The sequence below is a fragment of the Triticum urartu genome, chromosome 7A (genome assembly GCF_056163025.1).
Source record: "Triticum urartu cultivar PI428250 chromosome 7A, HENAU_Tu73, whole genome shotgun sequence".
Classification (NCBI taxonomy): domain Eukaryota; kingdom Viridiplantae; phylum Streptophyta; class Magnoliopsida; order Poales; family Poaceae; genus Triticum; species Triticum urartu.
The window spans coordinates 752,576,913-752,599,233 of NC_141879.1; the positions used below are offsets into that span (position 1 = coordinate 752,576,913).

General features: G+C 42.5%; 1 protein-coding gene across 2 annotated transcripts; it reads right to left on the minus strand.

The window, feature by feature from the left end:
- Window positions 1–621: 621 nt before the first annotated feature.
- LOC125519403 (transcription factor jumonji (jmjC) domain-containing protein) lies at window positions 622–15,916 on the minus strand. 2 transcript variants are annotated; one of them, XM_048684222.2, is made up of 33 exons: window positions 14,366–15,915; window positions 14,070–14,127; window positions 13,518–13,640; window positions 13,355–13,412; window positions 13,137–13,273; window positions 12,598–12,756; window positions 12,422–12,505; window positions 12,025–12,192; window positions 11,586–11,738; window positions 11,301–11,492; window positions 11,151–11,216; window positions 10,936–11,031; window positions 10,714–10,800; window positions 10,475–10,591; window positions 10,175–10,382; window positions 10,024–10,088; window positions 9,394–9,452; window positions 9,179–9,310; window positions 8,948–9,104; window positions 8,529–8,858; window positions 7,344–7,526; window positions 7,188–7,249; window positions 4,658–4,733; window positions 4,211–4,360; window positions 3,993–4,120; window positions 3,354–3,474; window positions 3,208–3,281; window positions 2,985–3,129; window positions 2,697–2,846; window positions 2,043–2,138; window positions 1,861–1,956; window positions 1,571–1,782; window positions 622–1,245 (listed from the first exon to the last, which is right to left on the minus strand). In XM_048684222.2, exons 1-33 carry the CDS (start codon window positions 15,841–15,843, stop codon window positions 984–986), a joined length of 5,682 nt encoding a protein of 1,893 aa, XP_048540179.1. In that variant the 5' UTR covers window positions 15,844–15,915; the 3' UTR covers window positions 622–983. The 2 variants fall into 2 exon arrangements, 1 of the variants encoding a protein (XP_048540179.1); XR_007288226.2 differs by lacking the exons at window positions 622–1,245; window positions 1,571–1,782 and having other exon boundaries at window positions 1,855–1,956; window positions 2,697–2,781; window positions 14,366–15,916.
- Window positions 15,917–22,321: the final 6,405 nt, after the last annotated feature.

Genomic DNA, 22,321 nt, shown 5'->3' on the forward strand with positions numbered 1-22,321 from the left:
TCGGGAGGTGTGCTTATCTTAGGACGAATCCGGTTTCTCTCGCCTGAGCCCTCTGTGTTCATGATGAGGGTACTTACCTATGAAAAACACTTCTGCAAAAAATTACATACATGAATGCTCATGTTTACACGTACTTGTAAATTTTCGTATTAGGGGGGTTGGGTGGGGGAAGGTTGTTTGGTGCCAAGAGAGAACAATAAACTTCAGTGCTCCAAAAGAGCAAGAAATTAAAAAGTAAGTTCTACAAGCAAATGTGCATGCCTTAATTTTTTACATTTGGAAAGAAAATAAAAATGTGCTCTCGGGTGCGCCTTTGAATTTCCGTTGGATCTATGTTATGTTCCTTGTATACAAGCGATGCCGGTAAATGTACCCATCAAATATAAAGCAAGCATGTTGTATAAATTATAAATGCGCAGAGATACGGAGCAGAGGTCAGCATGCCTTCAATGGACACCAGAATGCTCTCTTGATTTACCAATAGAAAACAACCAAGTAACATCGTCTTTTTCATAATTTGTACAGAAAAGAACCAACTAAATAATATCTGTGGAGAAGTCATAAGTTACAGTGGACACTCATCTTGACTACAACATCACAACCTGCAATATAGACACCGAATGCAAATCGAACTTCATCTTTTATTAATAAAGAAACTTCTTTTCACAGGTAAAGAGTACACTTTGCTTTTACAGGAATGCTAACATCAAATGCACTACAGCTCGAACCTTTACACATCATATACAATGGATGTGCCGTCGAGCCCTAACAGGAATCATGTATTGGTTACTGGGGTAAAAAAAACCAGTGCGACGCTAGTCAGGCTACCACTAACCAGCACAGACTGTTTCTGGCAAGCTACAACCGATGGCAAGATCAAAACTGGTGGCGCAAACCCGCCATTTTCAGAAGTTGATCAGCCATAAGCATATGAAAGAATTGGAAAGGGAAAAAAAACTAGCCTGAAGAAGAATTTGTACATGCTACAAATTAGGGCCTTTAAAAGGGGAAGAAATGTCTTGGGAATGTCCCATGAAATCGCTACGTCTTCTGGCTGTTCTGTGGGGAATCCTTTTGCCGTCCCGCCAAGTGTTGTCTATTTCGCTATCTTGACGCAGAAGCTTTACCAAATCTACCCTAACCTGGGATTTCTCCCGGGTGTTGCTGCTACACTTATTATCCTCCACAGTTTCTGGTTCGTCACCAGATGCTGGAGGAGTGTGAGGTCCTGCTTCGGCGCTTGATCTGAGGCATGGGGAAAACGAGTTATATGAAAGAACATGCAATTAAATGCACAGGGTAAGCACGAGCAATTAAAACAACACTACCAGCGCCTTGACATGCTAATGGGCTGTTTTTATGGATCATTTCCAGAATAATCATAAATAAAAAGAATATTTGTCATATTGGCAGTCTTAATTCCACTAATCAATGACTCCCAACATCCTTGGTTCATGCTATCCTAGCACATAAAGTTATCAATGCATTACTCCAAGCAAGCACATCATGCAGTGCAAACATCTAGACCAAGCTTGACAGCTCCAAGGACATGGTTAAAATGAGTACATACCTATCCTCCTCCCTGGCTGACCGGGGAAGTGATATAAACCCTTCGCCATTATTAGGACTGCAAGCAGGACAATAGAATGTTTTTGGTGGGGGGCCACACAAGTTGATGCAATCAAAATGATACCACTCGTCACACTGATCACATGCTATCATGGCCCTGTTATCATATGGCTTGCGGCAAATGCAATAAAGAATGCTCCGATCTCTGAGTAACTGCAATGGAACTTGCTGGTGAGGATAGAACCAACAAACAGCTCAATGAATAATGAGATCTAGAGTTGGCATATCTACCTTTAGTTCCTTCTCAACATGTACAGATAGATTTTCCCCTTGAACAATAAGCTCATATACAAGATCAAGTGGAAGCTCGCCACAATCAAACGCAGCCTGCAGCACAGCATGCATGGTCTTAAGGTATGCAGGGTTTCATTCCCATCTTACAGAGCAAATAACAAAAGAAACTGGCATCTCACCTTTCCTGCTTTGGCTAGCCACTGCTGACTGGTTTCCTTTATTTCACAAATCTGTGACTTGAAGAAATCTTCACCAGATATCTCTAAATTTGAACCCTAATAGAATCAGTGCATTAAAGAATACATCAGGCCGGGTGAATTTAAAATTAGATTGCCATTGAAGAAAAATTAAAGATATAGAACTACATGATGCACTGCAAAGAGGCTCATTTAAATGAAGAGCATAACTGGAAACATTACCATGGACACACCACTGAATAGAAATTGTAACTATTGCCACAATACAAATGATAGTTGAGAAATAAATTCAAGTTATTATTATTTCATACAGCTAAACATCATTCAGAACTTCCATATTTGCTTTCAGTGACAAAGTCATCAAAGGAATAAGGAGATTATGTTCCATTAACAGAATCAGAACGGTCTAAGCTAAATGGTTCATCACATGACATCAGGTAAGGGGTGAATCTTGAACTCCATAACACAACTGTAATAGACCCCTCTTTCAAAACTATCATGCTATCCACATCTCAGTTTCCCACATTGGTATCTCTACTAAGTTAGCATCATTGCCTAAGCACCGAATGCTCTATCCATCACCGAGCACCGAATTAAATGATCTAACAGGAAAAGGTATAGTTTAAATCATATTACCTCTTTATCAAGGCGTATCACGTGTTGGATCGATGCCTTTTTTCCACCGTACAAGATTTTATGAATTCGTTTCTTCCATATATATCTGTTCAATACCAACTCAATGTTACGGTTGATCTGCTGATCATATAAGCCAGCAGCTGATGTTGCCTACAAAAATGACCAAAAAGGTAAATAGCAATGGCATACTTAATTATATCTTCTAACAGATCCATCACTTCAGAGTCAAGAGCATCTAACGTTCATAAAAAATTGTTAAAAATAAGGGATAAGATTGCCAAGAATCACCTTTAGAGCAACCAGAAGAGGTTTGCACATCACACTAAGATCATTCCCGTTGCAAGAATCCACGTCATGCAAAATTTGCACCAAAGAGGACTTAAAGTCACAACCCTTCTTGATAATTTCTTCCAACAAATGCAACTCCTCAATTCTATTAAAGGTCAGGTGAACCTTTGTAAGCCCAAATGAGGAATCTAAGTTTAAATTAAATAGTTATTTTTAAAATTACCCTGTGTAGAAACCCTTTGTAGAACTGAGGAGTTCACTAAGTGCACTAAGAGCAGGACGGTTCCCTTTAGAGATCTGTAACATTTGCATCGGTATCAGAATATAACATCAATCAGACTTAATCAGATTTATCAAACTGATAAGTACCTTCTCTTGTATTCCTTTCTCTAATGGATCCCCGCTTTCTAAACAGAAGCAAAATGGACAAATATATTCAGTGGTTGTTCGTTTAGAAGCAAGCAGTGGTTCGGCACAAAAGCTGTGGTACCTGCATAATAGATCATTCAGTCAACAGACTGAGAAAATGCAGAGAAAAATAAAACATGACAAACAGTATCGAGAAGGCATAGTTTGACCGAACTAGCTAGTTCCCTTCACTCAATGCTCGCAGAAAAAAATCATTTTTAATGCATTTACTTGAGCATAAAAATAGTGTGGCGACGTCGACAGGCTGAGCGCTCTCCCCAACAATTTCTCTTGGTTACCCCCCCCCCCCCCCCCGGGCGAAACCCTAGCCGCCACACCAACTCCCCCTCCCCTCGCCGCCGCGCGGGGCGTCGGGGGGACCTCCCATTTTTCCCTCACGCGAGATCAAGGCAGCGCGGGGGCAGGGTCACTCAGGCCTGGGGCGCGGCGCGGGCGGCAAGTCATGTACACTACTGATCTATGTGCATACAAACAAGCACAGCATTCTATAAGCATGATACGCAGAAGCATAATATTATTTGATTGACACCTCAGAGTTCGGACGGACATGAAAAACCAATCCAAGCACATGTAATTTACCAGTCTTGACATATTACACAGCTGGAGGCTACATCATCTCCCACGTCGCATGAACAGATGACACAGAACCCTTTCCTCTTACAATCCTCAGCATAAAACATAGAAGCATTGTCCAATGATCCTCTGATCTGAAAATAGGAAGTGAAAAGCTCAAAGCGTTCGCCAATAAATAAATAAAAGAACACAACAAACCATGCTCATTTCAAACAGAAACCAACCTTCAGAAGCATGGAGAGCACAGATCCATTATCAGTGACATCAGGAGAAAGAGTACAGCGGCACTGATTGAACCACCCATCAATCTTTTTAATATCGAGAACAACCCTATCCATTTCACAACAATCAAGTGCGACAGACCGACCACTGTCCTGTAAAGGTTCACATATCATGAATGTTAGCAGAAGATACTCAACACAACAGAATACAATCACTAAATATTTTTCATGAACACGTAATGAAGAGCGGTGAAGCAAGTTAAAAGCTCGCTATGGTGCATATCTTGTGAATCTAAATTTTAGCAAGAATTACACAAATAAACATTAAGACAAGAAATAGCTATACTGCAAAAATATTTACAATGTTCTCATAAAAATGTTACAAAATTAACAGAAACAAAATGAATTAAGAAATATAGCACCTAGATATTGATAATACGAATGACTTACTCTGAGCCTTAGTAGTTCAGTCCAAGATTGGTGATCGCGCGATGTAAAGAAGGCATTACATTGCTCTGTCCATGACCTGAGAGGAAGGAAGAATTGTTGAATGATAAAATGATGAGCCTCAAATGCAACTTGATGGCTTGAACTATTACTTGAGTGCAGTAAAGTAAAGTAAAAGGACTGGGAGCGCAACGCAGCTTTCAAAAAAAGTGCACAAGGCAGAAAAAGGAGATAGTCTGGTACAGTGGTACTCTAGAATGTTCTGTTAAATCACTTCAAAGATATCTGCACTAGTATATTCCAGCTTCAATACGGAAGCGAGATCTGGTTATTCATATCTACCAAATTGCTTCCTAGTGCAGCTGCACTATCTGGAGCGATCAAGCGCACCGTCCATCCACCCTCTGATGCGTTTTTTGGCATGATGCGCCGAGTAGAGTATGTAGTCCATAACAAGCGGTGGTCATCAACATTAATCACAGGTTGTGGGCCCTAAGAAAATAAATGCGTTCACACAAGGTTGTGGGCAAATTTATGTGTCTTCGCAAAATTTCAGAAGTTATATCTTTCAAAATTACGATCTGTTTTCACCGTCAGGTTCTTTGCGACGACCTCTTAGAAACTATTATGTAGATCCCATTTGCATATGTTCTATGATTTTTTTTTTCGAAAAAAGCAACTTTGGTATTAGATGAGGCAACTTTTAGTGCTACATTTGACAACTGCCTATTATGTACCTTACCGTAACTGCCAATTAGTCTGATGCTCTCCTAAGTTGGCTACTATAGTTTTTTTTTTTTGACAGGAAGACTGTAAAGGAGGCCCATACAATACAATTGGTGCAAAAAAGCCAAATTGCAAGTACCGTGCCTTGAACCTGGGTGGGTGGGAAGGCATCAGCCCCTTTCCACCACTAGGCTATGCCTTGTAGTCTGCTTGGCTACTATAGTTATCCTACGATGACGGCCAAATTGCTTATCACTGTCCCAAGTTACCTTCTGTGACAATCGAGCATCCTAACACTATCCTAAGTTGTCCTGCGAACTTTTCTGGTGTCGTATGCAAACTAGAAACCATGACAGGGAGAACCGTGGCTTAGCCCGGTGGTGAGCAAGTGCCGAAACCTGCCCACCCGCCCGAGTTCGAGTACCCCTACTCGCATTCTCGGTGTGTATTCACCTTTCACCTTAACGAAACATCATGGGCTGCCTAACCCATGATCTGAATTTTTTTTAGAAACCATGATAGGCAACTTTCATAGTACAACCATGGTTCCTAAGTTGTCTACATCACTACGAAGTTGCCTACGGGTGATGCTCAATTGCCTACAATACCATGGAAGTTGCCTATCATGGTTGCTAAGTTGCCTATGACGCCAGAATGTTTTTGTCGGGCAACTTGCAATAATGTTAGAATACTCGCCAATCATGGTAGACAATTTAGAGATGATGTTATGCACCTTGGCAAACATGGTACTATGGTAGTCAACTAAAGCGGGCATTGGGTTGATAGGCAGTTATGGTAGGAAACTTTAAAGGTGATATTAAACAACTTGATAGTCATGGTAGCCAACTTATAAGAGCTTGGGTAGATATGTAGTCATAGTATGCACCCTGCCTGGAAAGTTGCTTCCTGTAGCACCGAAGTTTCCCCAAGTAGTACCAAAATTGCTCATGAAAAAAAGTTTGTTGAAACATACACATAGGATCTGGTTTTGAAGAACTTGACACGAGAAACCCAACGGTAAAAACAGATCTTAATTCGGTTCAGAAGTTGTAGCTTCTTAAAAAACGGTAAAAACATTCCCTTTTACATGGTTGTCATGAGAAACACAACAGTAAAAACAGATCTTAATTTGGTTCAGAAGTTGTAGCTTTTTAAAAAACGTAAAAACATTCCCTTTTACATGGTTGTCACAATAAACACAACGGTAAGAACAGATCTTAATTCGGTTCAGAAGTTGTAGCTTTTTAAAAAACGGTAAAAACATTCCCTTTTACATGGTTGTCATGAGAAACACAACAGTAAAAACAGATCTTAATTTGGTTCAGAAGTTCTAGCTTTTTAAAAAACGGTAAAAACATTCCCTTTTACATGGTTGTCACGATAAACACAACGGTAAGAACAGATCTTAATTCGGTTCAGAAGTTGTAGCTTTTAAAAAAAACGGTAAAAACATTCCCTTTTACATGGTTGTCACGAGAAACCCAACGGTAAAAACAGATCTTAATTCGGTTCAGAAGTTTTAGCTTTAAAAAAAACGGTAAAAACATTCCCTTTTACATGGTTGTCACAATAAACACAACGGTAAGAACAGATCTTAATTCGGTTCAGAAGTTGTAGCTTTTTAAAAAATGGTAAAAACATTCCCTTTTACATGGGGTTTCCTAATGTGTGTTACAGTAAGGAATCGCACGGATGGGACCAAGGGTGGGGGACCAGGTGATTCCATATCTGGTGCTTTCCTTTTTGGAGGGTCTGCTCGTCCACACTAATCCCATGAACAACAATGAGATTCTAACATGTGACTTACTTATGTTTGTTTATAGCATCCTCAAGCTTGGCAGTCATCATAGAATAAGGAACAGCAATTTCCTGTGACAACCAAAAAGATAATGCAGCTGAAACCCAAGAACAGCTGAAGAAGTGAATGGAAAATGTGAAAAGTACGTCAGTTCTGAAAACTTGCCTGATGTTCTGCCAAAACATTTTCGACATCTTCCAGTCTATATTTTACAGAGTTTTCAGAACCAGGAAGCAAAACAAGTGCTTTCCTTAGCCAAGATAATCCGCTCATCAACAATGTAGCTAAAGGGCAGCTTGACAATGATGCAGGAAGGTGGACAGCTTCTTCAATTGCTCGATCAATAGCCTGCAAGGTTAAATTTACATGGCTCTAGCAACTTCAGCTACACAATTAAGACATATGTAGTGCAACGGATAACTATCTTTAGACAGTAACAAACAAGTTTCACTCTTCAGCTAAATAATACTCCCTCCGTCCCAAAATAAGTGTCTTAACTTTGTACTAACTTTAGTACAAAGTTGTACTAAACTTGAGACACTTATTTTGGGACGGAGGTAGTATGATTCAGTTTGGATCAGCAAGGACATGCATATCAAAAGACAACTAACTAACTAACTGTGGTGCACTGGTATACTATCAGTGGCAGTCCTAAAATGAAGATGACCCACACAAATCACACAGGTCCCTCGTGAGTCATGATAAGTTGGATGTCACACAACGTGCATGGGCTATATCAAGGATTTTTTTTTTTTGGAAATGGTGGCTGTGCACCATGGTGACCTGGGTACTGCAGCAATAAGGGTGGACCAGTGGCCTTAAGATGGACCATGATGGCCTCTACTATTGCCAGCACAACCCTACCTCAGACATGCTCTCTCTCATATAATGCAAGTGAATTTCAATGATCTTAAGAATTTGAGCTTTGGCAAGTTTGAGGGGTACAGTGTTTGGATCTAGAAGACTGAGAAAGACAGAGGTGAATGAGGAAAAGTGCACGTGGTGAGACCTGCAGTGGAGATACAATCGTCCTGCTACAAGAAAACGGATGGTGGACCTTTTTTTTGGTGCTGGACCTATGTGACTGTTACTGTGTTACTGTTCCATAGTATTCCGAAAACAAATAGCACACAACAATACTTGATAGTACTATAAGCATAATTACTTCATTCATTAATGGAACCAAAAATGCAGGTGAAAAATATGAGCTCAGAAATTGGATTTAGGAGTGTCACTAAAACAATAAAAGCAAATATCTAAGAGAGTATACTAAACAGCCTTGCTTTCTATACATGAACCAATCAAAATGACAGATGCAGCGAGTAACAGTTATGACAGTGAACATGTTACCTCTAACAAGGGAATCCTGCAGCAGAAAGATAGTGCTGTCAACATCCATCCAAGTGTCACCAAAGAATCTTTCAATTCATTAAGAACCTTTAACTCAAAACCAAGAGATAATCCACTTTCTATTTCTGCACTAATTTTACTTTGCAGCTCCTCCAAATCTCTTTCAAGTGGGTCAACTGTAGAGCCAATCACATTCAAATGCACTAGGGTTCTTAAACTGCTTAGCAGACTTTGTGAATTCTGTTCCCACTCTTCAATATTACTGAGAACAGAATTAAGTGCAGAAGTGTCGAGAATGACTTTCATAGTTGCAGGCTGACAGACTAAATCCTGTGATATGAAGAACCATGGTTATCAAAAATATTATAAATAAGTATACTTTCTGAAAATAATTATCATGAAAGCCATATTAAATGAACCTTCAAGTCATCAACTTTAAGACAAACTCCAAATCCAAGTCTATCACATCTAGGTCTCAGATAGGCCTGACATTTGTCCATCCACAACCTAGCAGCAATAATCTCTGTTTTCATAACTTGTTCAGATGGAAGTATAGCTTTTATATCCTCTGACCACCTGAAATAGGATAGTCAGTATAAAAAAATAGTCTGTAGCATAAGAAGAATATAGATCTCTATGATGACTAGTACCGGATATGATCCTCAAACTCAGAGAGAGAAGCTGACTGCTCAAGCATACGTTGAGCCTTCTCTTCCCAAGCAGTGGCATTTTTTAGCACCTCCGACAGACCAACGAATGGTTGCTCCTCTTCAATAGTTAATCTGGCAGACAGGTAATAATAGTGAGGCAGAGCAAAAGAATTATCCTATACAGGATTAGAAACTGGTGAATTGGTTACACTTACATGGAGGCTTGTATCAGAATTTCTTTAATAAACTGCAGGGACATTTGTGTTGCAAGAGCCTGTTACATACTTGAATGTTAATGTAATCAATCCACTTAAGCATTAATGAAATAATATCCACCTTAAACAATGGTGTCAACACTTAAAACTGCCATACAACGGTGTATGGAGGCAAAGTTAACTGCAAATTTCAACTAGACTCTGACTTGGAATAAGGGATGAATATAAAGATGTTCATGCTTTCTGTGGCAGGAATATAAAGATGTTATCGGAGACTCTGACTAGGATCCAGAGACAGATTTATGACAAAGTTAACAGTTACCAGCAATCACAAACAATGTTAAAAATAAGAAGAAATTAAAGGGATTCAAGTTTCAACTCAGGTAAAAAAGATATACGTTGGGTTCAATTATAATTTCATCATGAAGTTTTAATCAACATCTATTTTTCAGTTGCTAGAGTGGAAAAAATGTAGTGCCCACTCATTTTATCGGCAAGAGCTACATGATCCAAATTTTTTTAGGAGTCAATTGGTTTAATAGCGCAATAAGTAGGTGTCTGCCAAAGTGAAACTAGGAAACACATTCACACATGAGTTCTTACTCTCAGATACACGGTTTAGAAAAATACCTCGGATGCTTGCTTCCTGCAGGAGGACCTCTTTAATTCTTTTTCAACAAATGGCAGTTCGTCCACTGAGTAGAACAATATCTCTTGTGAGTTAGATAATTAAGCATTTCACATACAACAATCGCCATGGATAGAAGTATTAAAAATGTACCTTTTACTCTCAGTGATTTGCCGTCCTTTAGAATGGCTGTCAACTCCTCAACAATGTTGTGGTAGTCATTCCTTTCAAAAAGTTTTGTGAGGATGCTATTAACATGACTTGCCCAGGAGCAAGCACCTGAATAACGTTGCTTAAGAAGGTTCAGCTCTGGAATGTTGAACTTGGTACCATCCAATGGAAGGAGGAAACTCTCCAGTTCCTGGAGTATTTACAACAAAAGAGTAACAAATCTGCATTCCTTCAAATTTGAATAGTTGAGAAAAGGAATAGAGGAGTAGGATGATTGCTAACCTTTAGACCAGGTGAGTCTTGGAGATATGACTGACACTGCATTCTCAATGATTCAGCTTCTTTCCACAGTTTTGAAACAAGATCAACTTCTGGAACTAGAGCTCGAAGTTGTGTCATCTATCAAGGTTTAGACATTGTCAAATGCCTGACGATCCAGAATAATGCACAAACATATGAACAGCACATGAATCAGAATTAACTTTGAAGGAGAAGCTGACAGCCAAAAAATTTGGACACACCTCTAATTTCAGAGTATTCAGGCAATCTATGTCAATGACGCCCAGTTTATTCACTTCAAGTAAATCACGTGCTTTCTTCAACCAAGACTACAACACAAGTGAAATGCAAACATTCCAGAAGTTAAGAAACTCAATATGTTAAGAAACGAATGCATGGGAAAAGAAAATACCACTAGCATATCAAATTATCAAATTAACGCATTACACTAATAAAGCGCATACCTTTGCAGAAGAAATCTCACAAGACAACATTGATGTTTCAGTTAGCTCGACAGGGAATTCAGAAGCCCGAGAGCACAGCGCTTCCAAGTGGTCAACCTAAGAAAACATGACAATGAGAAAACATTGTCACCACAATCTATGAAACAGTAGGTGGAAGAATTCAAGGATGTAATGTGAATCTATTTTGTGTCCCACAAAAGTTGATTCATGATTACCGTTGAGCAGGATGATAATGCAATGTTTATTTCACTAATCAGCACTTTTCCTCTCTCTGCATAGTCCTGCAACAGGGGGAAATTATAACAGCTGAGTAAATCATAGGGACTTGTGATAAGAACTATACTACAGTACCTGATTTTACATACCTGCAGCTGTGCAAGACCAGGTTCACTAGATGCTTCACATCTCACAGCAATTAATTCTTTGATATCCACATACTTTACTTTCTCAGAACACTTGTCTTTACGAAGCAAACATTCATCGATTTTGGAAAGGCAATTTCTAACACTCAGACCCCATTTTTTAGCCTCGGTTAATTTTAGTGCCATGTTTCGAACCTAAGAAATCGATAGCATCACAGTAAATACAAGTCACTCAATTGTTGAAGAATTATACACAAACCATAGCATGTTCAGTAGAAAAAGACGTACAGAGTCCATGTCATGGTCACCCCACAGAAATTGTTCAGCAGCTTCCAAGGCAGTGGAATATGCAGTATCCAAGAATGGCATATGGAGAATATGATCAGATTTTGAAAGCCAGTCCTTAGCAAGTTGTGCATATGACACATGCTGATCTTTGCCCTGCAGACAGGTTGATAAGGACCCATCAGAAGTAAGAAAAGAAACGAAACAAACATAATCGAGGTGGTCTTCCATTGCACAAAATTATGGTACATGGTGCAGCATAATTTCTTATTCACTGTATCAGATGTCATGGAATCGTGAGAAGAGGAACCACTGAGAGATTGACAATAACATCGTAAAAAAGCAAGCAAATCACTCCATGCATACTCTTGTTTAATGGAATGCAAATATTCAACACAGAGAACTCAATTGACAGAATGGTGCATTGTAGTCCATATCAAACCTTTTTAGATGGCGTGGGGATGTCATTAAGCAACAAGGGGCTCTGCTTAACATTCTCCCCTGAGAGACTAGCCTTGACCTCGGAAGCTAAATCACCCAACTCTGCAAGGGTGTGGCGGTAAAGTAAGCGACGCTTCTCTGGACTGCATTCACAAAGGTGCTTCCAGTGCTGGGAAAGAAAGGAATTATTTTTAACAAACTTGTTAAATCTTTTTTTACGAAAGCGCTATTCAGTGCCACTGCATAAGATGAACATCCTCATCAAAAGATCTTTTGCTACCATAGAGCAGCTAAATTATGATGTTCATACCCATGTTTGGCAATAAATGGAACAAGACATAAAGATGACATGGAGTTAACAACTGACTAAGCAGAATAATGCCATAACAAAGACGAACCTCAAGGCAAACATGAGAAGTCCTACAGCTACAGGAAACCGCTGATAGATACAGGTACTGTTGGCATATGATGCACTTCTTATCCTGCATAGTGAAATTTCGAAATGGTTATAATAGCACATTATACAGAGAGAAAATTGCCATGACAGGGGATGAAGGTATATTGATAGAACTACCTCTTCATTTCCAATAAAATTTGGGTTACTCCTTGGCTGCATTGGACTGGATTTGATAATCCCATTAATCCATAGCTCCTCTCGACATTTTTTCTCTTTAACAAATACCCTCTCAACTTCTTCTTTTAAGTAGGAAAGTGATTTATTGTCCACACCATTCTGCAAATAAAAGGATTAGCGAATGTAAATATTTGCCAGCATGGTGCACAGATTATAGTTTTACTACAATATACCATCTGTTTCTACAGGTTACGTTTTAGGGCAAGCATAAACAAGAAAATAAAATTGCATTAAAATAAATGTATGTGAGATTGTTAATATTTGTCACTTACGACAACAAAATACTGAACTCTCAAAGCTAACTAGTAGACAAACAAAAAAACTGATGATGAAATTCAATAAGCAAACCAGTATAACAGCAGATAAATTTACAAAAAAGGAGGTTTGCTGACCACAACTTAAAGAGCTAAGCTAGCATAACAATGACTCAAAATTAATACAGAAGGTAAGCAGCAAATAACCAATAGTTATTCTCTAACCTTTGCGACCACATACAAAAGCTCTTCATGGGACAAAACAGGTGCCTTTCGGTACATACGGTACAGTTCAGCTCCAATTCCACCATGAGGCAACCAGTCAGCAGGAGCAAAATTAACAGCCTCGGCACAATTTAATCCTGAATTGAATGGTGCGTCTCAAATTTTGAAATAACATCATAGCTGAAAGAAAAATGACTATGGAGTATGGCATGTATTACCTAAATTGAAACCACCATGGTAAGACCTTGGAAAAGTAATCACGAAGTTGCCAGGCTCCTAGAGAAAGATAGCAACAAACAAGTTTTATCTACTAGATGTTGTAAAGAACATCAGTACATATGGTAGAATCCTTGTCTGTTTGCAGAAGAAGTCTGTACTAACCTGCATGACACTGTAAACAGGAACACCATTTGCTTGTAAAACTGACGGATTCAGCATTGTGACGAGGTGAAATAGTAGGTCAGGTTGTGCATCAAATAGATCAGGTAAAGCCTTGCGCATAACCTGTAGGAGTTTAAATTGTTAAACGCTTAAGTTACACATAAAAGGCAATTATGTTACCAAACCAGAATAGCACTGCTAAACAGAAATTGTTGCTAAGGAGCATTTTGCTTTGTTTTCTAGACACATAAAAGGCTCAAATGTTTTCTAGACAGTTGCTACAGATAAGAGAATAACAAATACAAAAAGACCTATTGTAATTCCGCTGTAGCTCAAAAAGTACAACAACAGTTGCTACAGGTAGTAGTAATAAGAGAATAACTTTACTTTCCAGTTCCCAGTACAGAAGAGAAAATGTTTATCGAGGTTTAAAGAAAAGAAGCCAATGTGTTAATACAAGTGCAATCAGTATTTGCACACTACTCAATATCACATTTGTACGAACTGGAGATACTAATATCATATTATTTTGTTTAGAAAAACATAACATACCCGCTCAAAAGCATTTGCCTCCGCTCCAGGTACCCCATACCAACATTTTGGCTCGCCCCTGAAACACGTCAGATAACCACAATTTACTTCGGGATGAACAACTCTAAGCCGAAAACTTAACAAAAAAAATGAATGCAGAACGTAACAAAATTGCTAGCATCCCTCACATAACAACAAAAGAAAATTCTCGACCCACTAATCAACAATCAATAAAACAAAAGTAAGAAAAACAATGTGGGATAGCAAAGATAAAAAGATAACATGTACAACATGCTATTCAGGCAGGATTTGCTTACCAATGTAAATAATTAATTGAATAAAAGCAATGGTCCTCAACATGCCAACAAAATGATGAAAACAGCATCCCCATGTAGAGCCACGGGACCATTACACCAGGAATTTTATCCTTGACGGTCCGAAGAACTGAACCTGGCAGGTTGGGAAAATTGTTGAGATTCCAAGGGCTGGAGCAGTACTTGTGCCACACCTCTGGATCCACTGATGCTGGCACCGGATCGCCAAGGCGAGGAAACCCACTTCCGTAATCCGAAGTGTCAATGTCACTCCCATACATAACCTCCAGCTCCCCTGCCTTGCCCTCCACAATCTCCCAAAACAGCTTCTCGACCTGAACACGGCTAGGAGGCCTTGGCCCAAACCACTTCCTTCTCACCTTGTCATCAAATCGCTTGAAAGCATCAAGCTGACAGGTGTTCCTCCTTTCGACGAATCCGAAACAATCACTGTCAGGGTTCTTGCAGTCCGAGCAGTACCAGTTCCCCGGAGGCACACTCTCGAGCGGAGGTGATAAACAGTACATATGCCACCCTTTATCACAGCGGTCGCACAGCAGCATGGAGTCTCCATGCAACCCACTGTCACACCGCTCGCAGACCTGATCGTCTTGGCTGACCTCTGCATCAAGCTTTATCTTCTTCGGCTTGCGAGCCCCGGCAGACCCTGCATTCTTCCCGGGAGTGCCGCTGCTGTTACCATGGCGCTCATTAGAAGCCAGTCCGGCGGCCGTTTGATTTCTCCTCTTCCGGCCGCTGCTGCTGACGCCGGAAGCCTCCTCCTCATCCATCTCTCCTCCAGAACCAGAAACCGACGGCTGGTTGTCAAGCTCGAGCTTTGCATCTGCCTGCTTCGCGGATCTGCCGTTGGTGAACTTCTCGTAGTCGTAGAGATGCTCGTAGTAGAGCTGCGCGAGGACGTGCTTGGCGCACTCGGGCACGTGCCGGGGCGGCGCCTTGTCGTCGACGAGGCGGACGACGTCGTCCCAGCGGCGGCCCTCGCAGGCGCCGTCGTAGCCGCCGAAGCGCTTAACGGCGTGGAAGAGGCGGCAGAGGTCGAGCGGGCGGCCGTCGGAGAGGGCGGGCGGCCTGGGGGGCGCGGTCCTCTTGCGGCCCCGGCGCGGCGGCCCGGCGTCGGCCCGGGCGCGGAGGAACCGGGTGTAGTCGAGGAGGAAGGTGTCCCGGTCGGCCGGGGCCGGGCGCGCGAGGAGGCGGTGGATGGGCTGCCGCTTGGCGGGGAAGTTGAGGGCGGAGGCGTCGAGCGCCCTGGGCGGCGACCAGGACGGCGGCGGCACGATGCGGCAGACCCCGTAGGACTCGGCGGCGGGGCGGATGCGCGCGATGTACGCTAGCGGGTCCGCGAACTCCTCCTCCGTCGGGCGGAAGACGGGGGCCTCGGGCACGGAGGCGTATGCCTCCGGGGCGGAGGCGCAGCCGGCGGCGGAGGTGGTGGTGGCCGGGAGGGGGCGGCCCTTCCCCATCGGCGGCGAGGTGGACGGAGCTAGGGTTTCGGCGAGATGGGACGGGGCGGGGGTGGGGAATTGCGGTGCGGGGTGGGGTGTGTGTTTTTTTAATTTTTTTCCTCAAGAAGTTGGGATGCGATGCTGGGCCTGATGAAAGAAGGCCCCTTCCGTCCTCTGAAACTTTGGAACCATTCTTCCCTTAAAAAAGAATATCGAAAAACCTCTCAAGAAAAAAGAATATCGAAACTGTTTAAGTTTTTTCTTTGGCGTCGGATGATTTTACGAATGGTCTTCGTTGGCATTGCATCAAACGAAGCGGGCTCTGCAAATGTATAAGGCGTGCGTTCGGTCATCTGGCCTCCCCCATCGTGACGCCCTGTGAGGAAAGACCACTCCGACATTGTCGAGCCCGTAGGAGTTGAGCGTCAGAGGGGTAGAGATGTTTGCGGTACGTGACGGGGTGAATACTTTGAGAGCAGAGGAGTAGGAAGAGGGCAGATGTAGGTGAGGCTCCTCCTAGATGTTATCCATGTCGATAATTAGAGGTTTCAACCAAGGCACCAAAAGCAAAACAATGTTAAAATATCATGGGTCGGGTTCAAAAGTTTCGGATCAAGTTGGTCTTCAAATATTTTCCCTTTTTTAAAGCAAAAAAGTGGAGTTGATTGTTGTACATCACTGAGGTCCTCTCCTCCCTCGTACGTCCTGCCTCTCATGCAATCCCTGCAACGGTAAAAGTGGACTTGATTGTCTTTTTTCTTTTCGAACGGTAAAAGTGGAGTTGATTGTCTTTTTTCTTTTCGAAATGGTCCACGCATAAGTTGGGATACGGCGAGAGGGCCACTTCTGTTTTGTGAACTTCGGCTCAGGTCCAAATTTGTGGTCCTAAAAATTTGAAATAATTCATTCTAAAAAACCTCAAAAACATTGAAACCATTCTTTCCTTAAAAAGGAATATCGAAACTGTTTATGTTTTTGGTCCTGGCCATCGGATGATTTTTCAAATGGTTTTCATTGGCGTTGCATCAGATGAAGTGGATTTTGCACATGAATAAGGCACGGCTATGTGGCCTCCCCCATCGTGACTCCGTATGAGGTCCGGCCGGCATTGTCGACCCGTAGGAGCTGACCGTCAAAGGGTTCGAGATGTTTGGGGTACGTGATGGGGTAAATACTTGGAGAGCGGAAGGAGTTGGAAAAGGCCAGATGTAGGTGAGGCTCCTCCTAGGTGTTATACATGTCGATATTTAGAGGTTTCAACCAAGGCACTGAAAGCAAAACAATGTTAAAATATCATGGTTCGGTGTTGAACCAATTAAAAGTTTTGAGATCAAATTGGTCTTCAAATATTTTTCTTTCTTTTTTACAGCAAAAAGTGGATTTGATTGTTGTACATCACTTAGGTCCTCCCCTCACTCGTACATCATGCCTCTCATGTAATCCCCGCCACGGTAAGAGAACTGGCTCCCTCTCGTGCAACCCCCACCATGGTAAAAGAATAGCGGCACAAAAAACGTGGCCAACGAGGTCCTACTCATCATTCATTGTGTAGCCTGATGAACTTCTTGGAATTCTGCCATTAGCGGATCGAAAAAGCGCAGCTGCACGAGGATATGGCCCCCGCCATTGAGGTCTCGTTGGTGAGCATGAACAAGAGCCAGCGTGAGACGAACAACCCAAGCCGAGGTAGTAGATGTCATGCTAGAGGGGTGAGGCCGAGAATAGTGCCCATAAGGCGTCCAGTCTAGACTAAACAGATGCCTTAGTGGCACCGTCAGGGCTAGCGACGCCCACGCGATGCGGAGTGCCTTCACGTCGTCCTACGGGATTCTAAGTACTTGCGGGGACTTAGAATGAGAAAGATACAAGAGACAAATTTGTGGCGAAAACACATATGAATAACGTTCAGTTATGTAAAGCCAATACCAATGATCATATGCACAAGTACATTGGGCTGCAAAGCTATGCCTCGGCCCATAGCCCGAGGGGATTCCTCATACATCGCAATTAGATCAAAGATGAAAACATTATAGGTGGAGGATTAATAAAGGTCTTACAATGTCATCATATGCGATGTGTCCATTACAAGTATGACAAACTATGAGGAGAATAGTTATGACGATGGCGATGGCTAGGTTTTTGTCCTTTAAATGGCCTCCTAGTGGCTCTTAGCCGCTGTGGGAATTTCTGACTTCTACTGACCTCTCTATTGTGAATGAAACCTTGGTCCTTCTATAAAGTGTACTTGTGCTAATATCACTGCTACTTGTGCGCTGCGTTGGGATTTCCTCGAAGAGGAGGGATGATGCAGTACATTAGAGATAAGTATTTCCCTCGGTTATGAAACTAAAGTTATCAATCCAGTAGGAGAACTAAGCAACACTATGTAAATTTAGATATATTAGAACTGAGCGCTTTTCCAGCCCTCTCAGGTCATTAGCATTTTTAGCCGTTGGATGGTCACTTTTAGGCTTCCTTGCCGTCCGATCTACTCTTAATTGGATCCAAATCGCGCGTACAGGCTTCATGACAAGCGCTAACCTTCTCGGGCCGCTGCTCCGGTGGTTTTTTTGGCATCCGACATTAATTTGGGCCTACTGGGCCTGTACAAGGATCCTGCCCAGCGCAAAAGTGGTGAACCCTAAAACTGGACACCCGTGACCCTGGTCTCTTTCTCTCCCAGCCTGCTTTCGTTGGTCGCAGCCTCCGACTTGGGTGCCAACCGATGCGGGGGCTTGGACTGCCATGGCAACTGCGATGGGTTTCCACCAACGCGACGGATATCGCCTACTCGGTACGTTCGGTTGCACGGACGCGACGGACAGCGGCTCATCGATCCATTCGGTTCCACAACACGACGGGATGGTGTGCAACGATGAACAGCCATGAAGTTCAATTGCCAAGGATGATTGATTGTTAGTTTTATCGGCCATTAATGCCAGTCTTGGCTCAGGGCAGGTCAGTCTCCATTGGCGATTCATATTTTTCATTCAATTCATGCAACCCATATAATCTCAACCTTGCCGCTACTCCTTTCCCACTATGCTCACTCGAAAACCATTGTCTAGGACATAAGCGATGGGTAATGCTTAGGTCTCCAGTTGTTGCAATTGTCCCTCATACTATTATTTGTATCAAAGAAACGCAGGTCGGCCTGCTTCAACTGGGTTAAAGGTGATGCGCTGGTTCCAATTCTCAATTGTTGTCTACATATACAGATGTGTTCTCTGTGTAATTCAAAACTTCAAATGATTGCAGGTTCTCTACAAGGACGAATTCAAGCTAAGTACCGATTGGTTTCTTTCCTTTTTCCAGTGGAATCTGCCGGTATCCAATGGCTAACAGGCAGGTCAGATCGGTATAGTTGAAGGAAGTATGCCCTAGAGGCAATAATAAAGTTATTATTTATTTCCTTATTTCATGATAAATGTTTATTATTCATGCTAGAATTGTATTAACTGGAAACATAATACATGTGTGAATACATAGACAAACAGAGTGTCACTAGTATGCCTCTACTTGACTAGCTCGTTAATCAAAGATGGTTATGTTTCCTAACCATAGACAAAGGGTTGTTATTTGATTAACGGGATCACATCATTAGGAGAATGATGTGATTGACTTGACCCATTCCGTTAGCTTAGCACTCGATCGTTTAGTATGTTGCTATTGCTTTCTTCATGACTTATACATGTTCCTATGACTATGAGATTATGCAACTCCCGTTTACCGGAGGAACACTTTGTGTGCTACCAAACGTCACAACGTAACTGGGTGATTATAAAGGAGCTCTACAGGTGTCTCCAAAGGTACATGTTGGGTTGGCGTATTTCGAGATTAGGATTTGTCACTCCGATTGTCGGAGAGGTATCTCTGGGCCCTCTCGGTGATGCACATCACATAAGCCTTGCAAGCATTACAACTAATGAGTTAGTTGCAAGATGATGTATTACGAAACGAGTAAAGAGACTTGCCGGTAACGAGATTGAACTAGGTATTGAGATACCGACGATCGAATCTCGGGCAAGTAACATACCGATGACAAAGGGAACAACGTATGTTGTTATGCGGTCTGACCGATAAAGATCTTCGTAGAATATGTAGGAGCCAATATGAGCATCCAGGTTCCGCTATTGGTTATTGACCGGAGACGTGTCTCGGTCATGTCTACATTGTTCTCGAACCCGTAGGGTCCGCACGCTTAAGGTTTCGATGACAGTTATATTATGAGTTTATGCATTTTGATGTAACGAAGTTTGTTCGGAGTCCCGGATGTGATCACGAACATGACGAGGAGTCTCGAAATGGTCGAGACATAAAGATTGATATATTGGAAGCCTATATTTGGATATCGGAAGTGTTCCGGGTGAAATCGGGATTTTACCGGAGTACCGGGAGGTTACCGGAACCCCCCGGGAGGTATATGGGCCTTAGTGGGCTTTAGTGGAAGAGTGGAGAGGTGGCCAGGGCTGGGCCGCGCGCCCCTCCCCCCTAGTCCGAATAGGACAAGGAGAGGGGGCGGCGCCCCCCCCCCCTTCCTTCTTTCTCTCCTCTTTCCCCCTCCCGAATCCTATTCCAACTAGGAAAGGGGGGGAATCCTACTCCCGGTGGGAGTAGGACTCCTCCTGGCGCGCCCTCCTCCTGGCCGGCCGCACCCCCCCTTGATCCTTTATATACGGGGGCAGGGGGCACCCCTAGACACACAAGTTGATCCACGTGATCATATTCTTAGCCGTGTGCGGTGCCCCCTTTCACCATAAACCTCGATAATATTGTAGCAGTGCTTAGGCGAAGCCCTACGACGGTAGTACATCAAGATCGTCACCACGCCATCGTGCTGACGGAACTCTTCCCCGACACTTTGCTGGATCGGAGTCCGGGGATCGTCATCGAGCTGAACGTGTGCTAGAACTCGGAGGTGTCGTAGTTTCGGTGCTTGATCGGTCGGGCCGTGAAGACGTACGACTACATCAACCGCGTTGTGCTAACGCTTCCGCTGTCGGTCTACAATGGTACGTAGATCACACTCTTCCCTCGTTGATATGCATCATCATGATCTTGCGTGTGCGTAGGAATTTTTTTTTGAAATTACTACGTTCCCCAACAGTAGCATCCGAGCCTAGGTTTTATGTGTTGATGTTATATGCACGAGTAGAACACAAGTGAGTTGTGGGCGATATAAGTCATACTGCTTACCAGCATGTCATACTTAGGTTCGGCGGTATTGTTGGACGAAGCGGCCCGGACCAACATTACGCGTACGCTTACGCGAGACCGGTTCTCCCGACGTGCTTTGCACAAAGGTGGCTAGCGGGTGACAGTTTCTCCAACTTTAGTTGAACCGAGTGTGGCTACGCCCGGTCCTTGCGAAGGTTAAAACAGCACCAACTTGACAAACTATCGTTGTGGTTTTGATGCGTAGGTAAGATTGGTTCTTGCTTAAGCCCGTAGCAGCCACGTAAAACTTGCAGCAACAAAGTAGAGGACGTCTAACTTGTTTTTGCAGGGCATGTTGTGATGTGATATGGTCAAGACATGATGCTAAATTTTATTGTATGAGATGATCATGTTTTGTAACCAAGTTATCGGCAACTGGCAGGAGCCATATGGTTGTCGCTTTATTGTATGCAATGCAATCGCACTGTAATGTTTTACTTTATCACTAAGCGGTAGCGATAGTCGTGGAAGCATAAGATTGGCGAGACGACAACGATGCTACGATGGAGATTAAGGTGTCGCGCCGGTGATGATGGTGATCACGACGGTGCTTCGAAGATGGAGATCACAAGCACAAGATGATGATGGCCATATCATATCACTTATATTGATTGCATGTGATGTTTATCTTTTTATGCATCTTATCTTGCTTTGATTGACGGTAGCATTATAAGATGATCTCTCACTAATTATCAAGAAGTGTTCTCCCTGAGTATGCACCGTTGCGAAAGTTCTTCGTGCTGAGACATCACGTGATGATCGGGTGTGATAGGCTCTACGTTCAAATACAACGGGTGCAAAACAGTTGCACACGCGGAATACTCAGGTTAAACTTGACGAGCCAAGCATATACAGATATGGCCTCGGAACACGGAGACCGAAAGGTCGAGCGTGAATCATATAGTAGATATGATCAACATAGTGATGTTCACCAATGAAACTGCTCCATCTCACGTGATGATCGGACATGGTTTAGTTGATTTGGATCACGTGATCACTTAGAGGATTAGAGGGATGTCTATCTAAGTGGGAGTTCTTAAGTAATATGATTAATTGAACTTAAATTTATCATGAACTTAGTCCTGGTAGTATTTTGCAAATTATGTTGTAGATCAATAGCTCGCGTTGTTGCTTCCCTGTGTTTATTTTGATATGTTCCTAGAGAAAATTGTGTTGAAAGATGTTAGTAGCAATGATGCGGATTGGATCCGTGATCTGAGGTTTATCCTCATTGCTGCACAGAAGAATTATGTCCTTGATGCACCGCTAGGTGACAGAC